Source organism: Schistocerca piceifrons, chromosome 2, assembly GCF_021461385.2.
Source record: "Schistocerca piceifrons isolate TAMUIC-IGC-003096 chromosome 2, iqSchPice1.1, whole genome shotgun sequence".
In the NCBI taxonomy this organism is placed as follows: Eukaryota; Metazoa; Arthropoda; class Insecta; order Orthoptera; family Acrididae; genus Schistocerca; species Schistocerca piceifrons.
Genome location: NC_060139.1, coordinates 450,897,988 through 450,920,726, shown reverse-complemented (window position 1 = coordinate 450,920,726; position 22,739 = coordinate 450,897,988). Strand labels below are relative to the sequence as shown.

The 22,739-nt window shown below is 37.3% G+C and overlaps 1 protein-coding gene across 2 annotated transcripts in view; it reads right to left on the bottom strand.

The window, feature by feature from the left end:
* Positions 1-19,527, bottom strand: part of LOC124776762 (sorting nexin-8-like) — a 101,200-nt gene extending 81,673 nt beyond the window's left edge. For both annotated transcript variants that reach the window (XM_047251898.1, XM_047251899.1), the window contains exons 1-3: positions 19,518-19,527; positions 19,299-19,436; positions 18,962-19,086 (exon numbers count right to left, since the gene is read on the bottom strand). In XM_047251898.1, the coding sequence (XP_047107854.1) occupies positions 18,962-19,086; positions 19,299-19,320 (147 nt within the window). In that variant the 5' untranslated portion in view covers positions 19,321-19,436; positions 19,518-19,527. The remainder of the gene's footprint in view (positions 1-18,961; positions 19,087-19,298; positions 19,437-19,517) is intronic.
* Between the last annotated feature and the right edge of the window lie 3,212 nt (positions 19,528-22,739).

The following is a 22,739-nucleotide window of genomic DNA, read 5'->3' as shown; positions in this document are numbered from 1 at the left end:
TACAATTCCTCCCCAGGTCTTCGCATCCACCTCTCTCCACCTCTTTTGGGATCTACTATTTTTCTCTCTTCTTTCTCTAATTGTTCTGCCCCATTTCTTCCTTGTAATGGCTTATCTTTGCCTCTGTGGATATATTCTTTTTATTGTATCTCTCTCTCGTCATGCAGAAGGCTGACTTCATCTTCTTTATCCACTCTGTTATTCCCTCCTTGCTCCTGTTCCTTCCTGTTATAAATTTTCCCAGGTATTTAAATTTGTCCACCACTTGCACAGTGCCTTCCAGTGTTTCCCAGTCTGCAGTGGTATTTAATGTCTTTGTCTTGTTATAGGCGATCCTCAGTCCCACCTTTCTGGCTACCTTACGTAAGTTGTCAAGTTGTGTCTTCTTCCGTCTCACTTACTATTGTTATGTCATCTGCAAAGGCTAGGCAGTCCGCTTGAGCCCTGTTGTCCTTTTTGTCCCCCACATTGGTCTTTGGTATTCCCATTTCCTCGTTTATTTCTCTCCACTGCCTGATCACTTCATCCAGTGCTATACTGAACAACAATGGTGACCAATCCACCTCCCTGTTTAACACCAGCCTTGATCTCAATTTCTTCTGACAGTGCTCCTCTGAATCTCACCCTTGCTTTTGTGTCTGTCAGAATTTCTTTTATGAGCTCTTGTGTAGTTCCATCAAGTCCTCTGTTCTTCCGGATCCTAACAAGAGTCTGTCTGTCGGCGGAGTCATATGCCTTTGTGAAGTCCACGAAGATTAGTTCTTTCTTTTTGTTTTTTAAGGCCCTATGTTCTATCAGTTGCTTCAGGATAAATATCTGTTCTATACAACCTCTTCCCTTCCTGAATTCCACTTGGCAGTCGCCAACTGAACTTTCTACCTGTTGTTCTACTCTCTTGAGTAATAGTTTTGACAGCACCTTGTATTCGGCCTCTAGTAGTGATATTCCCCTGTAACTGTTTGCATCTCTCTTGTCCCCCTTCTTATGTATTGGTGCTACAATTGCATTCTTCCATCCTTCTGGCAACTTCTTTGTTCTCCAGAACTGGTGAATTATGTTGGTCATGTTGTCTATTGCTTTGTTGCCTCCCCACTTTATCATCTCGGCTGCTATACCATCTTCTCCAGTTGCCTTATTCTACTTTAGATCGCTTATGGCATGTGCGACTTCATACCTGGTTGGAGGGCATGGCTCTCTCTCTTCTGTGTCAGTCCCCAGTTCCGGCTCTTCTTCAGGTGGTTCACAGTTCAGCAGGTCGTGAAAGTGCTCTGCAAAAATCCAACAGTTCTCCTTTGCACTGACAGCCAGCTCCCCTTTCTTATCTCTTATAAGCAGTTCTCTACCCTTGTATCCAATCATACTTTTTGAATTTCCCGAAAAAGTGTCTGCCTTGTTTTTCCTGAAGTTGGTCTCAATCTCGTCCAGTTCCTGCACCATCATCTGTCTTCAGGTCTGTCTTATTGTTTGGGCCACTTCCTTTCTTGCTCCTAACAACACTTCCCATTTTTCTGGGTCCTTCTTGCTGCTCCAGTCTCACTAGGCTTTTCTGCGAGTCTACCATTTCCTCACATTCCTTGTTCCACCACCAGTGCTTCCGTTTCTTTCCTTCCTTTCGCCATGGTTCAGCCTGTTTCACCTTATTTCGCTTCATGTCGTCCCATTCATTGAATGATTCAATTCCTTCCTCATATCTGGATCGATTGTGTCTTAATTTGTCTCTGTCTACCTTTATGTTTTCTGTTCTTCTATTCGTCTGTGGCAGTCTGTCCCTGTCTGGAATCCAAAGGCACTTAACTTCTGTAAGATAGTGATCCGATTCTATTCTTGTGTTCTTCCTGACCTTTGTGTTAATGATCTCTTTACTATCTGTCCAGCTGATTGCTATGTGGTCAATTTGGAATTCCCCAATGTGGGTGCATTGGTTTGCCCATGTCTTTTTCTTACACGGTTTGGGCCTGAAGTGTGTTGTCATCAATCTCATTTTGTGTTCTCGACACAGTCAATTAGTTTTTCTCCATTTTTGTTTGTCCGCTGGTGTGCAAGGTACTCGCCCACTACTCCTTTATGTTGCTTCTCTCTTCTAATCTGTGCATTATAATCTCCTACGAGTATCTTTACATGTCTATATGGTATGTTTTTCAAGGTATCATCTAGCTCTTCCCAGAAACTATCTACAACTTTCTTCTCTTTCCTGTTCTTGTCATTTGTAGGTGCATGTCCATTTATTACTGTATACTTTTTGTTCCCTGCTTGAAATGTCAGTGTTGATATCCTTTCTGACCTGCTCTTCATTTCAGTTATGCGATCCTCGTATCTCTTGTTTACTATGAACCCTGTACCAAAGCATCTAGGTGCATGTCTTTCCTTTCCCACTTTAACTCCTGGTTTCTCCTTCAGTTTTATGAAGTCTTCTGACTCCACTGTATCTTCGTCAGTGCATCTTGTTTCTTGCATCGCTAATATTCCAATGCTTCTCTCTTTCATCTCATCTACAAGGTGTCTACGTGGCCGAGGAAAAAAAAATTCCTGGATTTCCCGGTTAAAAATACACTTTCTCCCAGTTGAAAATACACTTCCTACGTGTTAAGTAACAGTATACTTTTCCTCGGAACTGTAAAACTTATCAATCCTTTCAATGGTTGTGGTTTTATATACTGGCGTAGAATTTCCCGGCACTTTACAAAACGAAACACGGGGGGGGGACACGTTTCGGAAATATGTCTGATGTGCAGCAACATGTACACTGCACATTTCATATTACGAAAGTATGAATTCGAATTCCACCGAACACCACATGTTACTTTCTGAAGGACTGAGATCGAGATTGCGATGCGCTTTTGGAAGCCAGTCGTAGCTCATGTCAAGCAATCCTGCCAGCCAATGACAGTGGACATTCAGAGCATAGGACATGTGATGTAGTCAGCCAACAGCAACATCAATGTCAAGTAGCGCGACCACACAAATAGGGAAAGGTAATGGTTTAAATTAATATACATAGTGTTGCTAAAAGAAAAGGAAAGCTTTCACGTAGCCTATAATATTGGCCTCTAAGAATAATAAACTGCAAAGAAGCTAAGCTTTCACACATAATATTGATCTTTTTTGTGCGTGTTACACTTTAAGATACATCCCACAAATTTGCCAGTAAAATTTTTAACAACGACATAAATGTCTGATCTTCTGGGCTCGAAAATATTCTAAATGGTCCTTCTCAAAGATCTGAATTTTGAATGAGAGTCAAACACTCTGTGATTTAAGAAATTCATCGGACATTGGCGGACAGAGTTCATCTTGTGTAAAAGGAAATTTACTTTACTTGAAAGTAACGCTTTTCAAACAACCATTCGGAATATTTTCCCGTGACAGGTTGGAAAGAGATTCGTTTCAACAGTTGCGCCAGATAACAGGCATCGCCGTGCTTGCGCAGCTACAATGATGCAGGACGTATGTGTAAAACATTAAAAGATCTTACATTGTGTCACAAAAGAAACAAGACGTTAGAGGATACTCCAAGAGCATGGGAATTTTGTGAACCCTACTAAGATGCATAATTTGGCTTAAAGTGCACATTCATATGTCCAGATTCAGACGTAAATTTTCTTGGAGTACCAGTACCGCATTAACTCCTGTTTGGTTCTTTTTTATGGCATAATGCCATATGTGCTAGAAGATGAAAACGTGAACTTAAAATGTAGCAAACAGTTGAAACTAGGCAATAGTGTGGAATTAAACACTTCATTTCAAATAAATTGACTGCCTCAGCAGAAAAGATTAATAAAAGTCAAATTTCTTTAAAAAACCGACAAAGATAACTTCATTATTCTGCAAGGCGATTAACGCTTGACTGTCAGAAAGGTAGAAACAAAATAAAATCTGAAACTAATAACTTATTTTAGCCTTCCGTAATTATATTATTATTTGGGGAGCAAAATAACTGATGATGGTCGAAGTAGAGAGGATATAAAATGTAGACTGGCAATGGCAAGGAAAGCGTTTCTGAAGAAGAGAAATTTGTTAACATCGAGTATAGATTTAAGTGTCAGGAAGTCATTTCTGAAAGTATTTGTATGGAGTGTAGCCATGTATGGAAGTGAAACATGGACGATAAATAATTTGGACAAGAAGAGAATAGAAGCTTTCGAAATGTGGTGCTACAGAAGAATGATGAAGATGAGATGGGCTGATCACATAACCAATGAGGAAGTATTGAATAGGATTGGGGAGAAGAGAAGTTTGTGGCACAACTTGACCAGAAGAAGGGATCGGTTAGTAGGACATATTCTGAGGCATCAAGGGATCACCAATTTAGTATTGGAGGGCAGCGTGGAGGGTAAAAATCGTAGAGGGAGACCAAGAGATGAATACACTAAGCAGATTCAGAAGGATGTAGGTTGCAGTAGGTACTGGGAGATGAAAAAGCTTGCACAGGATAGAGTAGCATGGAGAGCTGCATCAAACCAGTCTCAGGACTGAAGACCACAACAACAACAACAATTATGTGAATGTATTTTAATTCCATTTGATAGCTCCCGACCACAGAAATCCATTTTGTTTTCATATGACGTGAGAGCAATAAATGAAGCGGAAACAGCAAAATCACTTAACATAAACACGGGTCACATGGAGATTACCACCTCTCCACTACAACTCAGACCGCTCTGTGCATCAGGTCCGGATCTACGATATTTCCAAACCAGGCCAATATTAGATAGTGGCGCTCCCCTTCCCTCGAGCGTTTGAGGTAGGACGCCAAAAATTTAAAAAAAATCGACTTTTCAAAAATATCTTCATATTGTAGCGCACATCTTTCTGAAGGGTCTGATGGGGGTTGTCCCGGGTCATATACACCCTGATCTATTACCTGTTTAAGTTTACCAGTCTTTCTCATTGTCTGTACATTTATGGTTCCAATTCTGAAAGTCTTTTTAGTTTTAATCTTCTTTAAGGTTCTTGGGAGCTCCGACTCTTCCCTTATGCACTTTTTGGCAGGTCCCCCAGAATCTGAATGCCTGCTTATGTCGACCTTGGTCAATGGGGGATTGTCCCCTTGGGGTAATCTCAATTCCATAGTGCGATCCATTCCATGAGCTAAAAATTTTTTTGGATGGGACAGCTCATGTCTGTCCAGTTATACGACTGAAGCTGTTAGCCCCAGAAGATGTGTTCAGACCGCCCCTGACATGGGAACGCAGACACCTTTAGTAGCCACCCCTAACATGGAGTACAGTCGCTACCTGATATGTTTCAGTGGCTCTTCCACTCTCTCTGCTATTGGGAAGCGACGTACTCTTCCACCTTCGAGACTGTTGTCTGGGCTCCACCTGTAACCCTAGGTAGGGGCTCGAACTGGGTGCTACCATCCGGAGCCAGATGGACTCAGGTGTTTTTTTTTTTATGGGGGTTGTTACTCCTCCTCCTCTTACTCTTCCTCCTCCTCCTCCTCCTCCTCCTCCTCCTCCTACCACATGACTTGCGAGATGGAGCCCCAGGCTTGGGACCGGCAATGGCACAGGTGATGAAAACCTATGTTTACTTGACTGCTTTGACACATTTCTTTCATGATATTATGTGAGAATAGAGAGGGATAGGTTTCTCATGACCAACATTCCTGGTATCCATGCAGATTGGCATGAGGGAAATATTGTTATTAAAACAAAGACAATTGGCAAAGAACTCTTGAAAACGCTTGATGTAATCTTGCTATAAGCAAGACTTATTTTCTGATTTATGTTATGAAAAGTTATGGTATCAAAGCCAACTTTCTTTTAAAAGTAATTTAATTTGTTTCTGATGTTCGACTCTACAAGGGACTTACTGGAATTTGAAAGCGAGAATTTTATTGTGTATGAAAGTCAAATACATCGTCAACTGACGAAAAGCAAAGTTTGTATGTTTACTTATTTTATATGTAGAAAGAGTCTAAAAATTCCTGTACCTAGCATTATTCAATGGAGAAGAAGTCAAGAGGGTTTCCAGTAGCCAGCTATTCAGTAAAGAAGAGTGGCTGCCAATTCCAAGGAAGTCACCTCGTAAAGAAGTGGTTTGAGGGAATAAACCGGAATAACCCAGATTCACACTCACACTTTAAGTCAGAAATGTTAGAACATGGCGACGGGACAGGACCGAGGAAATAGGAATTTTAAGTAAAAAACGAGAAAAGAAGCTGTTACGTGTTGCCATAGCAACAAGGGAATTACTCCGAAAAATTGGAATATGTTCAAGTATCCAATGGAGCAGAATTTAAATGGAGAAACAGTGAAGAAATTAAAAGTTCACAATGATAAAAACAGCAAAGAAGATTTCGACGTATTTGTCTAAGAAGAAGTACGCATAGAACGCTTCAACCAAGAAGATCCAGTGCAGGGAGTATACATCTCGCACACATCATGGGGGACACAGACGCGGAAACCAACATACATCCAATGCCACCAGCACCAGCTGCTTTTCACCGGTGCTGACCTGCCTCCACATCCACTCACATATGCAATGCGAATTCTACGCCGGGTGAGCGTGAAACAAAACTTGATTACTTTAGTACAAAGTTTTAGAAGATACTGTTGAGTGAATTTTTATTGTGTAATTGTCATATTTAAAGTTAGTTTTAAATGCTTACAAGAGCTAAGGCATTTAAAACTATGGGAAATATGCAACAGATTGGGGAAACTCAAGACTCAACTATGGCAATGAAAAATGCAAAGAAGTGACCGACTGGGCTGAGTTTACAAATTTAATCAAAGGTCAGAGTCTTACCTTAAACTCATTAAATTCTTGATTAAATGCTCAGAGTGCGACTCTAAGTAAAGAACTAGACTTAGTAAATTCTCAATTAAATACCCAGAGTGAAGCTTTAAATGCTCATGACAGTGTGAAACTCTAAATATTCAAATGACAAATTTATCATATAAATCATATGTTTACTGACCATAGTCAGAAACAGAGTAACAGTTTTCAAGATTAATCAAAAAGGTTATAACTTAACATTGAGAGCAAATGTAACAATGTAGAATCCGAACTTACTGAAAATTTAGGATTTTTTGAAAATGTGTACAATGTTCAGTATAATGACGTAAGGCAGGGATCAAATAATTTGAAAGAGAGAGAGTGGATAAGCAGAATGAATTAATGCCAGTCATTCAATCGCAAATTACTGGTGTCAATACACGGGTAGATAATGTAGAAAGAAATTTCAAAGAGAAAATAGCTAACTTTCATATTATAAATGTAATTAGTTTGGAGGAACAATTTGGAGAAATTATAGGTCAAAAGGTTACCGAGAGAATAACATCCGGAAACATATCGCCTATTCCTTCTTCTGAACTTATTGGTATCAGGAAGAGTATGGACGACCTGTGGAACGAGATTAAGCTTATCCAAGTAGAAAAAGGAGTAGCTTCACTTAATGTTGTATTAACTAGTGAAGCTGTGACTGATTTACAATGGGGAGCTAATTCAGGGTTATCTAGACAATTCCCTAAAATTACGCCAGACGGAGATGTACATCCGACCCATTTCTTAAAAAGGTTCAACCAAGCATTACTAAAAAATTGGGAAGATTCTAAGAAGTTCGAATTTGCTGTGGGGTACCTTATAGGGGAAGCCTCAGAATAGGGTACAGTAAATATTGAGAACTTTTCCTCTTGGGAGGACTTTCAAAAGAAATTTAAAGAGAAATACTGGCCTGCCAATGCTCAAGAAAAGTTGATATCAGATCTATGGGACCCAAAATATTAAAACACTTGGGTTACTATTAGCAAATATTTTGATTGGCATTTAACACGAGCATAGTATTTAGATAAACCAATGGAAGAAGAGGGATTGGTACGTATTTTAATTAGACAATTGCCCATCTATGTGAGAAAAGACATATTATGTAGTGGTTGGAAAACGGTAAAAGAGTTGTTGTCTTTTGTTGATGCACTTAATGCAATAAATAAGGACCACAACGAAACTTTACACCAAAGTGAAAGTTCGAACTATAAAAAGAATAGCGGGAATAACTTTAAAAGGCTTGAGACAAACTTAGCAAAAGTACACCAGTGCAATAAGAAAAGTTGCAACGGTAATTATCAAAAGAAGCATCTACATTCAAATTTAGATCCAGTAACTTCTCAAGAATTTGTACTGAGTAACCAAAAAACACAAAATAGGAATGCAGTACCTCATTACAGTAACCAACCCATATTTACTAGTAATGAGGAAAATGTTGTTCGACCTGGATCCAGGGCCGGGGTCTAGGTTGTGGAAATACATTAGGGGGCCATGTTCCATTTAAGTATGTTAACTTTACACACAAAATACCCACAAAGGAATGGTTGTTGCTTGAAGAACAAGGCTTAGCTACTAATGACCCACAACCTATAATAGCACGGGCAGTGGAAAATTCCGAGGTTAATATATTTATAGACAGATTGGGGGAATGAACATCAACAAAAGCAAAATGAGGATAATGGAATGTACTCGAATTAAGTCGGGTGACGCTGGGGGAATTAGATTAGGAAATGAGACACTTAAAGTAGTAAAGGAGTTTTGCTATTTGGGGAGCAAAATAACTGAAGATGGTCGAAGTCGAGAGGATACAAAATGTAGACTGGCAGTGGCAAAGAAAGCGTTTCTGAAGAAGAGAAATTTGTTAACATCGAATATAGATTTAAGTGTCAGGAAATCGCTTCTGAAAGATTTGTATGGAGTGTAGCCATGTATGGAAGTGAAACATAGACGATAAATAGTTAGACAAAAAGAGAATAGAAGCTTTCGAAATGTGGTGTTACAGAAGAATGCTGAAGGTTAGATGGGTAGATCACATAATTAATGAGGAGGCATTGAATAGAATTGGGGAGAAGAGAAATTTGTGGCACAACTTGACTACAAGAAGGGATCGGTTGGTAGAACATATTCTGAGGCATCAAGGGATGACCAATTTAGTATTGGAGGGCAGCACGGAAGGTAAAAATCGTAGAGGGAGACCAAGAGATTAATACACTAAGCAGATTCAGAAGGATGTAGGTTGCAGTAGGTACTGGGAGATGAAGTTTGCACAGGATAGAGTAGCATGGAGAGCTGCATCAAACCAGTCTCTGGACTGAAGACCACAACAACAACAACAACAGATTGGGGGAGTAAGGTGTCAGTCATCTCAAATGTATTTTTTAACTTGATACAGAATAAACAGCACTTAGCTGTCTGGAGTACACATAATCGGGATAATGGGAACAAGAAGTAAACTTGTAAAATATGAAACTCGGGTGAACTGTAGTATTTTGTCAACCGCTATTAATAGTAGAGAATATTAACAGAGCTGTACTGTTTGATTTAGATTGGTTGTTGGAGTTTAAAGTCATCTTAAACTTTGACGAACATCATCTTTGTTATGGCAGGAGGGGCAGTAGAAGATGGGACGGCATTTGTAACAAGTAGCCACATTGAGGAACAAACAACTGAGTGTCAGTGTCTACGATTAACAGCTACAGCACAATTATCACCGAAAATCGATAATGTGGCTCAAGTAACACATCAAACTGATATACAAGACAAAGTTAATGAATCTCTAATATTAACCTATCAACAAAGATGGGATTAATGGAGTATGAAGTGGTGTTTTCTGATAGTCCAGGTAACATCAGGCACTATATCTGTAAGTTCAAAATTAAAGATGACACTCCATTCTTTTGCAAAACGTATCCAATACCTGTGAGTTTGAAGGAAGCAGTTCAGAATGAGATTAACAAAATGATTGTTAATAATATTATAGAATGAAGATCCGGTATAATGAATAATCCTCTGATCGTGATGAAGAAAGCTACAGGCACGGTAAGATTAGTCTTAGACACTCGTACATAAAATCAACATACAGAAACAGAGAGATCAACTGATTAATATCGATGAATTGTTATCCAAGTTTGAAAAGGTGTGATTCTTTAGTACAATGGACTTGACCGTGGGATACTGGCAGATAAAATTACATCCAGAATCCAAAAAGTATACAGCCTTTTTGTTTGATGGAAAATCTTATCATTTCAATGTATTACCATTCGGACTTAATATCTCTGTGTCTGTATTTATACGTGCATTAGATGAAACAACAGGAAGAGACTTATTGAAGGATTTGATAAAATACACAGACGATATCTTAATATTATCAGCTACTTGGGAGGACCGTTGTCTAACTTTGTGCAAGACTCTGAAAAAATGTAAAGAAAAAGGTATTATGGTGAAGCTGTCTAAAATGTTTTTCTCACGCCAAGAACTTAAGTCCTTAGGTCATATTATAGGGGTAAAGGGAATTAGACTGGACACTGAACGCATAAAAGCTATCAAAGAACATCCGCACCCCAAAAATGTAAGGCAATTAAAAGGATTTATTAGGTATGGCTGGATACTATCAACGGTATGAATGAGGGCAAGAGTTAAATGACTTGAGAATTTTAAGTTTATTAAGAAAGGAAGTACCCATGGACTTGGGATGAAGGTGCAAATGATGCCTTTGAAAACTTTAAAACAGCGCTTGTTGAGTCACCCGTATTACATCATCCAGTTATGGGCGAAGAGTTTAAATTTTTGACAGATGCATCTGATTACGGTGTTGCTGCTGAACTTTTCCAAGGAGAATGGGATCCAAGTAACGTAGAACACAAAACCATAGCTTTTGCTAGCTGTCACCTAAATAAGCATGAACTAAATTACACAGCTACCAAAAAGGAACTATTGGTGATTGAGTGGAGCATTCAAAAGTTTCAGAGATTAGTATGGGGATCAGAAATCCATATTTATACAGATCATTAAGCTTTATCCTATCTGATGATTAGTCTATTATTACAGAGTCGGTTGATGCGATGGATGCTTTTCCTACAGGAATACAATATTAAGATGCGATACATAAAAGGTTCTAAAAATATTGTACTTGATGCTTTACCGAGGCTACCCATAGGAATGGATAAACTAAAACATACAGAAGGGCCCGGCATTATTTTTGCCATTAATTTTATGTCAGCGGAATATCCAAACATCATTGTAAAGGAAATGGCTCGAAGAACAATAGGGAATATCCATCATGATTCTTATTTCACAGAAATATTTTGTATGTGGTTCCAGAACTCGTTACCTCATAATCAATTAGGAAAATGAAAAAATTATAGATCATAACTTGTTTTGGAGGGACAGTGTAACATCACAATGTTGGCACTTATGTATTCCGAAGGTAATAGAAGATGAACTTGTGTGGTATGTTCACACAGGATATGGACCCTGCGGAATCAAAAAATGTATATTCCATATGAATAAGTTTTATTATTTCAAGAAACTAGGTCATAAAATACCATCTTTGATTAGTGCCTGTGAAACTTGCCATAAAGTAAAAGAGAATAATACTCATGTGAAATACAAAATGTATCCTATTATTCCTAAGTCATTACACAACCTCACAAAAGTGGATCTTTTTGGACCAATTCCACAAAGAAAGGGAGAAGTATCATATATTTTGGTTATCATAGAATGCTGAATAGAATATAGTTTTATATGCTAAACTATATCCCATTAAAAGAGCAAATACGCAAATGGTTATACACTGTTTACAACAATACTTTCTAGAAGTAGGTGAACCAAAACAATTTCTTATGGCTAATGGCCCACAATTTGTGAGTAACGAATTTAGAGAATTCCTAATGTGGGAAAGTATTCGACAAGTGTTAATATCCAATTATTCCTCATCATCACGTGTGTGAACGAGTAATGAAGAAAAATGGAAAATTATGTTGCACTTACTGCCACGAAAAACATACTTCGTGGGCAACGAAAATTAAAGACTTTGAACTCGTAGTAAATTAATTACCACATTTATCAACTGGGTTGACATTATAGGCAATCCTTTTATAGGAGAAACTCTAAGTGTTTTAATTGGCCTGAACAAGCTAGTGTCAATTATGAAGTAAATCAGAAAAGAGTTTCTAAGAATTTAATTGAAAAGGCACTACATAGAGTAAGTAAGCATAACGAAAAGGCTGTGGAACCTCAGTTATCAAGTCAATGACCTGGTTCTAACAACAAAACATCTCCACAGCCCGACTCTGTAGAAAGAGATTCATAAGTTTTTCCAAAAATATGAGAAACCGTACCGGGTACAAACGGAAGAGGAAATAGAATGGAAAGGATGTAAAATTGCATATCCCCAGGGACGTTAACATTCTGAGTTAACAGGCAGAGTAACGACTGTTGGATCCCGAGTTGTCTTCAGTGTTTCTTCCAAAATAGTTTTCCTGCACCAAATTCCTTTAAAATCTAGAACTATCATGTAATCTTATTGCTTAGAAAACTGGATATAACTATAAAATAGAGAACAACTTAAGAGAATCACAGGAAAATAGTGATTTCTAGATGAAAAAACTTAATATAGTACTATATTTGTGGAAAACATAATATGATGTGACTAGCTAAACAACTGTTATACCGTAGTGTATAGATTTTCTATTTTATACAGAGTATTTTATACCTTTTATGAGATGTGATATAGGTGGGGAGGGGTGGGGGGGTGTATAAATTTTGAAAGGTGTGGGTATTGTAGCTAAAAGCACGATTTACAAGAACAGATAAATCATGACAAACAAAAAACACACATCTCACCTTTCAAACAACCCTCACAAACAAGTGTGCCTAATTTTTCATCATTTGCGATTTCCATAGGGTTGCTAGGATTTTCTTCGGGGATCTTAAAGGGTGAAAGTGGGACAAGTCTGTTCTGTAGGGGACGATTTAATACCAGACCACCTCGGGCGTCTCACTCAAGTACCTGATGGGTAGGGATTCTAGGAAAGGGGGGTTTCCTGTCTGTGGGGCTACCTTCTTTCTCTTCTTCAATCCTAGCATCCACATCTATTTTTTTCTTTTCCTACTTCTCATTTGAGAACCATTCTATTTTTTCCCTCTTTTCATATTCAGAAACTTCTTTCACTGAAGTCCTTCCTTATTTCAGTGTTTACTAGAAACCTAAATCTTATCTTTAGATAAGAAGGACGAAAAATCAGACTACATGAATACACATCCACATATACACAAATACATACTTCTATACAAACAGTATATTACATAAGACAAAGCCTGTCACGATGTGAGAACCACCAGGTGTTGTGGGGAAAATGTGTGTACATATGGAAATATGCACCCATATACAGGAAGCTGTGATGGTTCTACATCAAATGTACGTAAGTAGAGGTATACATAAACAAAGAACAGTGACAATTCTAAACTCATGCGCAAAGAGAGACAAAAGCGTATAAGTTTATGGAACAAAAATGCTACATAACAAACACTATAAAGTAGTAATGAGCAATGGATAAATAAGAGGCATGAGCAAAGAAATATAACGAAAGTAGGAGAGAAGTTAGTCATGTTAATCATTACGAAATGTCAGTGTAATAAATACTCTGATGAATTGAAGGCTAGTGGGACATAAATAGTATATGTAGTATAGTATCTATTGAAAATATAGAAGTTGATAAGTAGAGGAGGACTCTAGGGAGTAAATGATATATTAAAGAATGAATGTGAAGTTTAAGATATGACTCTATCTTTACCAGAAGATATTTAATTATGGTATACATAGAAATGTATATTAGGGTAATGAACCATGAGGCCTACTCAAAGGATAAGGGGGCATACCCAGCATTCACTAAGTACAAAGGGCCAGCGAACTTAGTTGGAGATAGGACGATCTGTGGCTTAAAAAATAGGAATGTTTTGTAAGGGGGGTACCTACCAGAAAGGAAAGAGGAAGTGTTCTCATAAGGTCAACCCACAAGCAAGGAAGTTCCTAAAAGAAGGGGACAGTATTGTGACAAAAGTCACAAATTTTATAGGGACTATTCTGGGAAGTGTGAATTCTATGAATGACTAGCATTATCATGTTTCCTGGAAATAAATGAGTGTCAAAAGAACACTTTCATTTTGTCCAGAGTTCCTCCAAGCTACAAATAATGAAAATAGTACATACTAGGAAAAAGTTAGTACAGAAGATAGGAACAGAAAATATGTTACGCCTGTGTTATCAACACCTGAAATTTACGGTGAAAAAAAAAAAAAAAGTCCTCACAATTCCTAAATCTCAGTAAAGCTGACAAAAACCATGAGTAATTGCTCATGTCTTAATAACGAAGTAAAATAAGAAAAAGAGTAGAGAAATGATAAGCGAAAGATTGTTCAAGAGAGGACAGAGAATTGTTATCGAAAGGAAAGATATGTATATGAACATATGTAAGAAATGTATAATGTTTATTATGAGTGATATTATTTGCACAATGATTATGTATAAAATATAGCGTGTTCCATCGGGGTGGGGGGAATATGTAGTGATTCAAGAATTTCTGTGTAAATTCTAGAACCACTCAGCCTTCTACCATCTCAAACACACGATATTCTGGATATGGGTCTGGGATGGTGGAATCCTACTTACTGTGCATCACGTTTGTGTGTACAGGTTTTAAATCAGTCACGGGAAGAAAGTAGACGCGGCAGACGAACGACACTGGCAAGTACCTGTCACACAATCCATAGATGTTTTAGCGAGTGTGTAAGGAAGAACCATGGAGTTTACATGCAGCTCTGTGCTTATTGGGTCATTGACTATTGTTATCAAAACAAAGACAGTTGACAAAGAACTCTTGAGGTAACCTTGCCATAAGCAAGACTTATTTTCTGATTTATGTTACGAAAAGTTATGGTATCAAAGCCAACTTTCTTTTAACTGTAATTTAATTTGTTTCTGACGTTCGACTGTACGAGGAACTTACTGGAAGTTGAACGCGAGTTTTATTGTGTATGAAAGTCAAATACATTGTTAATTGACAAAAAGCAAAGTTTGTATGTCTACTTATTTCATAAGTAAAAAGAGTTTAAAAAATTCCTGTACCTAGTATTATTTGACGGAGAAGAAGTCAAGAGGGTTTCCAGCAGCTAGCTATTCAGTTAAGAAGAGTGGCTGCAAATTCCAAATAAGTCACCTCGTAAAGAAGTGGAAGGTTGTTTGAGGGAATAAACCGAAACAACCCAGATTCACACTCACACTTTAAGTCGGAAACATTCGAACACATTGCCCATTTCATGGATAACTTTTTCTGTCTATATACCTATGTTTTCTTTTACACCTAATGTGTTTCTTTACAGAGATTGTATACCATCATCAACAATTATTCTACTAAGCACGTAATATGTATCCAGTTCTTGGTCATCATTTTTCTGAACTTCAGCCAACATTCTTCTACACACTCCTGCCTAGAGGTTTAAAGCATCTCATTACAATATATCAATACTGCCTCTTTTACCAAGTTGATGTAAATGTTTGCATGTGTTTTAATTGCCATTTCTACTTTTGTTAATCACTGTAGTTACAACTGCTTCATGGTCACCAATACCAGTTTCAACATGTTGAACATTCTCAAAAGGATTAGGTCTATGGATTCAGTAAACTTCCATCATGAATTGAATGTTCTATTTAATTTTTAGAGAAGTCATTCAGTACTGTTCTGTAAAATCTCTTACTACAACAAACATTTACAAAACTGTAATTATCCAAATGAACTGTTGTATGATTAAGGTATCCTACAATGACAGTATAACTGCAGGACATACACACTAGGAATCAGATTTTTCTCTGAAGTTTTTGGTTACATCTGATGAACAATAGGAGGATCCAATTACATGTTTATGCCCACATTTGCAAAATCCATTGTTTTATGGCTACACGTAACAAGAAATTTAAATAAATGTGCATCCGTGGCATTTGGTGCAAAGATGTAGAACATTACAACCTCTGTAAAACGATTACAAGGATGAATTTAATTCATTTGCTTTATGTAAAAGATTTTATTCTCCATTTCAATTGTGTCAGAATGTGAACAATTTTATTAGTCTGTAGGATCCAATCTCTACCACTATAAAACTAACTCTTCTAAAAAATACCAGGCTCTTTTCTTTGTCTTAAAAAAAGGGAAATGATTTAAGAGTTGAATAAATTATTTCAGCAGTGCTACACATCAGTGTTACTAGTTATGGTTGAGGATTTTTGAAATTTATCATATTCCTTGCTTCAAATCATTGCCAAATGCAGAAAGATATCATCAAAAGCTAGGGGCAAGGGAGGTAAATATACTTTTGCATACACATTATTTCAGTAAGTGATAATATTCAATGTTTCTATAGAAATGTTGTACCAATAATGCAACTTCCAACAAAAATATTCCATATAAAAGGTTAGCCTGTGTGACCATTTTCCACAGCATGTAGACATAAATACTTAAAAAAAATTAATTAATTCAAATGCCTTTTTTTTTTTTTTTTTTGCAGCAAGAAAAAATGTAGGCTATTTGAATTTATGGAATGACTATGCCATACTGTTTTATCATATTTGCTGTACAAAACAAACAATTTATATCAAACTATAGAGACAGGATAGGTATCAGCTTGGATGGAATGATACAGGTGTATTACCATATTTCACCAATTACATGCCTTTTCCTTCTAAAATGTTAGGCGAGTCATTGGCTTTAAACTGAAACATTGGTCTGAGGGACCTCTACAGCTTCTTAAATTTGTCATGTGGCAACACTGTTCTGTTTGCCTCTACACTCTCCACAGTACCTTCTCACAGTCAAATCATATATGCAACAGAAGCATTGCAGTTCAGTTTGTGGCTTCTCATTGTTAGATATGCATTAATTTTGTAAAATGTACAGGTCTGATGTTTCATATTACATGCAATTTATTTTTCTATTACCCATTTTTTTGTGTTTTTTTATGTTTCAGAAGATGCCGTGATGGATAATGCTTTCGAGTACACTTGCAACCAACAAGAGCTAAATATGTGAAAAAATGCAGTGCAGATATGGCAATTTTGAGAAGAAACTTTCAGAGTGGTTGCAGGAGAGCAGTGATGAATCCAAGGTGGAAAATGATTACTCTGCAGCTGATTCTGACTTTATAATTACCAATGTGACAGAAGATGATCAGAGAAGAAAAAAGGAAGATAAATGACTGATAGTAAGTGAGAGTCGTGGTGGTGGTGGTGGTATAACATAGTGAGACAATTGCCTGGACTTACTAACAAAGCTACTGACTTAGGTAACCCAAAAAATTCGAGCAATTTGGGAGTGCGTGTTTGAACAAGCTATGCTTGAGAGTACTGTTTTACATACAAACAGCAAACTTTTCTCCATGAGAACCAACCTGAATGACGCTCAAACCAATCTAATTATCACCTCACTGATTCTGCAGAAATTTATGCTCCGACTGGTGTGATAATGTTCACATCCATTTTCAAAATTGGACATGAAAATGTGCTCTCTCTGTTTGCCAAGGACCTTACTGGAAGACTGATATTTAGAGCAATGATGTTTGTCAAACAGCTTGAAATATTGACCAACTGCCTACAGTTTGGTGATTCTACCACACATGAGGTCAGAAAACAAACTGACTGTGCAGGTGCCATCTCTGAAATATTCAACAAGTTCATATATAATTCCCACCAGATGTATTGCCTTAATGAGAATATGACAGCTGACAAAATGCCTGTTTATTTCAGATGGAGTTGTTGATTTTGCATGTGTATGCCAAAGAAACCCAGCAATTATGGGTCAAGGTATAACGTGTGGTTGACTCATTTTGTTCATACCTTTCCAAGACTCACATTTATACTGAAAAAGACGGCGACGGCATTGGACTAAATGTAGATGAAAAGAAACTTTTGAAACCCACTCAAGCAAGAGTACACTTGTGCAAACCTACTGAAGGTTCAAACAGAAATGTCACTACGAATAACTGATTTACATCCATGGAGCTGGTAGAAGAACTGGGAAAGACTTGACACTTGGCAGAACCAAGAAATCAATCATACTGTTATTCCATTATAATTCAAGTCTGGTAACTCTAGACCAGTTTGCACAATTCTCTATGGTTTTGCAAAAGGCTTACCTGTTACTTTTTTGTCTGTTGTTCTCATAAGGAATAAAGCTCTGGTAACTTCTATACACAACATCGTGATGAATCCTTACAAGAGGAAGCCAGAAATTATCTGTTATAATAAGACAAAAGATGGGGCATACCTTCCAGACCTTAAGTGTGTCCTGTACTCTTCCAATACGAGATGTTAAGAGACGGCCATTAGCTCTTTTTTACACACTTATAAACACAATTGGTGTAAACAGTTTCATAGTTTATTTATGCCTTTGACAAAACCCTACTGCTAAAAGGATAAGGTTCATTGAAGCAATGTCCCATTCTATAATAGAACCACACGAGACGACAGCTCACCATTTCCAATTTGCGCTGTGATATCCATGAAGAGGAATCTATTGCTAGAGGAGATGGTCAAGTTCCAAGTGATAAACTTGAGAAGAGGAAGACCTGCTATGAGTCTACATCTTTAGACTTCCTGTAAGTGTATACAGTGCAACAAGCCAATATGTCTGGACTATAGCAGGAATGTGTGCACAATATGTGCAATCAGAAATCGATTTACACTGGTTTCCACAAACAGTTACAATATTAGTCTTTTGTAACAATGGAGCACAATATTTGTATAACAACCTCAGTTAATTTTGAATAAATAAAAAATAATACTCAATTTGATGTTTCATATGAAAAGAACAAAAATGTTATCCTAAGCACGCAAATAGATTATTAACATTGATAAAGCTATTAAAAAATAAGGCGAATGAAAAAAAAAGTTCTCTCGGATGGGATGTTTCTAATTATGTACTATCGACCTATGTTTCTGTCTACGGGTTGACAACGAAGAATTGTGCAGTGTTCTGAGTGGCTCAGCAGCTGGCGGTAAATCTAAATCGAAATTTAAAAATTCAAAGTGTTTATGCGCTGTGATAAGGAATCGCGTGCACTGTCACATGGAAAGTCTTTCATCTTTGACAACTCATCAGCTCCAACATTTTTACTCCATACGCACTGTACAATATTTGGTTCTCACCTGGCTCAGCGTTTGTGAAGGAAGCTCCGATTTTACAAGAAGTTTGGTGAAAACGTCCTTCGTTACATGACTTGTTGACGGGGCGCAGGTATCATACACTTCTCGGTAGTAAGGCGGCACACAACCTGTCAAATAGGTGGTTTACGTCATGAAATCATGTCAGATGAGATTGTTTACAACACGCAAGGTTGACAATTACAAGCTATAATAACGACTATTTAACTGTCGTATATCAACATTTAGTCAGATCATTGAAATATTAATCTAACACCAAATCACAGTGTGATAGCTACCGCAATAAAACTAATAAACAAACAAAACTAATGTGTGTACTAACCGACTGCTAAATCTGTCGCCATGTTGACACCTCACTCATATTAACAAGTGACTGGCCAGATGTAGTTGCGCCACTTCCAAATCGAAACGTGTGTTTATTTCAAGGCTGTAGTTTTGTGGGATTTCAACGACACCACATCTAGAAACAGAAATCATATTTAACACGGAGCACAATGCACAGAACAGTCTATCGGCACTAACAGATTTGACTGGGGCAAACCTTCCTCCCTGAAGTAACCCACGAAGTATGAACTCAGATTTCGCAAAGTAAAACATGCCATTTTCTATCAGTTCACCCGGCCAGTCTTGTCTTCTTGGTCTTCGTTTTGGATTAAAGTTCAATGGTTTAACGGTCCCATCTGAAAATAATCCGTGTCGCAAATGAACACTATTGTTAATATTGTACATGGTTTACAGTTTCAACATTGAGGACTGAAATGAAGCAATCTATTTCTTTAATTCTGCATGAAGAACGTACAAGCCAGTCGATTTTTCTTCCCTACATGAAAAACGTCTCACAAAGAACAAATACGCTTTCATATTTACGAAATCATGTTGCCCGTCGTAATTTATCGGTGGTTATTTTAGCAATTGCATAACTAACTTGCAAGTCCCAAACTTTTTCACGAACATTTCACAAAAACATTACACACAGTAAAAATTTACAGTTCTGTCAAATTCATGAAAGGGCGGAAACATCTTAAACCAATACCTACATGTACCATCTGTAACAGCGTGCATATTACATAATATGCTCTGCATGTAGACTATGATTAAAATGAATCACAGGGCAAAGGCTACAAATTGCAAGACAGAACAACGAATTTTAAAGGGAAAGAAAGATATCATGTTTGCAGGATACAAAAATAACTAATCCTGGGGAACTAAACTTATACCTGTAATCACATATACTCTGAAAATATATTTAATGTGTGTTCCTTTTTCTCTGTAAGGAAATGCTTTTTCAGTCTTCGTGATCAATTTCTTCAAAACTTGTTACTGTATGATAAATTCTGTAGTCCTGGCCACATTCATTGGCACTGGCTTTTTGCCTTAGATGGAGGGGGTATTAAACACTCACATCAGTGGTGATTTTGTTCTAGTTTTATTTGCCAGAAAGATTTTGGAGCCAACTAAATTGGTCATTAAGTTGTTCTCCTAGCTACGTAACATAATACGGTTACAGAACTATTGCAGGTCATTCTAATTTCTCATTTCAATGCTTGCCAATCACTTGGCTAAGTATGTTTTACAACACATTTGTATTCTTCCAATTGATCCTCCAAATTTCAACTTGCTTACAGGCCCAGAACACCTTTGTTGTTACCATGTTTAAAGACATTTCTATTCAAACCAGTTAATAGGAGAGGAGGTGTATCTCTCGATAAATTTCAACCTATATCACTTACACCTGTATGCCTAATATAAAAAAAAAAAATTATTGCTGCATGTATAACTGCAGAAGCCAACATTGTTAATATATTTAGCTCCTTACCACATACGTTCAGGTCCAGCCTTTCTACAGTCGAAGCGGTTGAGAGCGTATCATATAGCAGTTTTGGAAATATGAAAGAATCCGTGCACCACTGTTGTGCCTGAAGTAAGTATTTGATATGGTTTTCCACAATATATTACTAAGGAGTAGGAGAGAATGCTCTCTGCATAATACAGTCATACTGTTTGCAGTTAATGAAGATTAATAGTCAAGTCACATTGCCTTCCTGTTACAAAGAGTGTACTTTAAGGATCTGCTCTCAGATCTGTACTATTCATTACTTACATAAATGATGTACCCACAGTTGTGCTATTTCAGGCAGTACTGTATGGAGATGATAATACTTATCACATGTGATACCAACTTTGAAAATGTGCAACAGTGTGGTGGTAGTGATGCAGAGAGAGTACAACTGGTTTCACACAACTACAAAACAGAAAAATGATAGTAAAACTGAATAAATCATATCCAGTTTGACTGTTCAGTCATGGTGAAAAACTATTTAGCACATAAAACAAAAGCTAAGCTGATTTGTGCACAAAGGAAAATTATGTGCATTCAAGGAAAGCTGAGAAGGAGGTGTCAGTGAAGAATTACTACTTGTATAAACATGATTTGCATTATTCCATTTTCACTAGAGTCATGGAAGACTACTTTTAGTATGCAGCAACATTGGAAGCCAAATATTTGTGTTTAAATGCTAAAAGAAAGTAATCAGGTGCATTGTAGGACTAAGCACACACGAAACATGTAGAGACTATTTCAAACAACTGAACATAATATAGTTCTTTGCATGTATAGCTGCTTGTCTTTGGTAAAGAAACCAAGTATGTTTGATCTAAGGAGGTCAATGCAATTAGGCACTGAATTAACATTCCTTATGCTAGGCCGGAAATGACCGATAACAGCTACAAACATCTTAAGTCTTATCTATTTCAACAAATAACTTTAGTGCCTACATAATACCATTAAACAAATTTAAAACTGTCGCAAAATGGGCAAAAAACAAACAATTTTATTCAGCTCAAGACTTCCAGAAGCATGACCCAAATTTCTTATATCAATGAATATAAATAAACGACACACTGTATTAAATAACTAATTCATTCTGTGACCTACTTTATTACTACCTTGTACTTCTTGTCATTTAGCTAACTAATTACTTTATCTAAAAACAAAGATGATGTGACTTACCAAACGAAAGCGCTGGCAGGTCGATAGACACACAAACAAACACAAACATACACACAAAATTCTAGCTTTCGCAACCAACGGTTGCCTCATCAGGAAAGAGGGAAAGACGAATGGATATCCATCCACACATATACAGACACAAGTAGTACTGTGTGTGTGTGTGTGTGTGTGTGGGGGGGGGGGGGGCGCGCGAGTGTATACCCGTCCTTTTTTCCTCCTAAGGTAAGTCTTTCCGCTCCCGGGATTGGAATGACTCCTTACCCTCTCCCTTAAAACCCACATCCTTTCGTCTTTCCCTCTCCTTCCCTCTTTCCTGATGAGGCAACCGTTGGTTGTGAAAGCTAGAATTTTGTGTGTATGTTTGTGTGTCTATCGACCTACCAGCGCTTTCATTTGGTAAGTCACATCATCTTTGTTTTTAGATATATTTTTCCCACGTGGAATGTTTCCCTCTATTATATTAACTAATTACTTTGTTGGATTACACTGAATGTATGTAAAATGCTCAAAGGTGATAAAGTTTTTCTTCTGTATGCCTTCAAGGAAAAGCATAATATAAAACCATTTTTGGCAGATAAAATTTAATATTATTCATTTGTCCCGAGTAAAAAAAAAAAAAAAAAAAAAAAAGAAGTTTCCAAGAAAGTGCAGCATAACATATCACTATGTGCAACACATGTACTTTTAATGTGCCACAGATACAATATGAAATGTACATCTTTAATTGTGGAAGCTCTTATACATACAGATAAT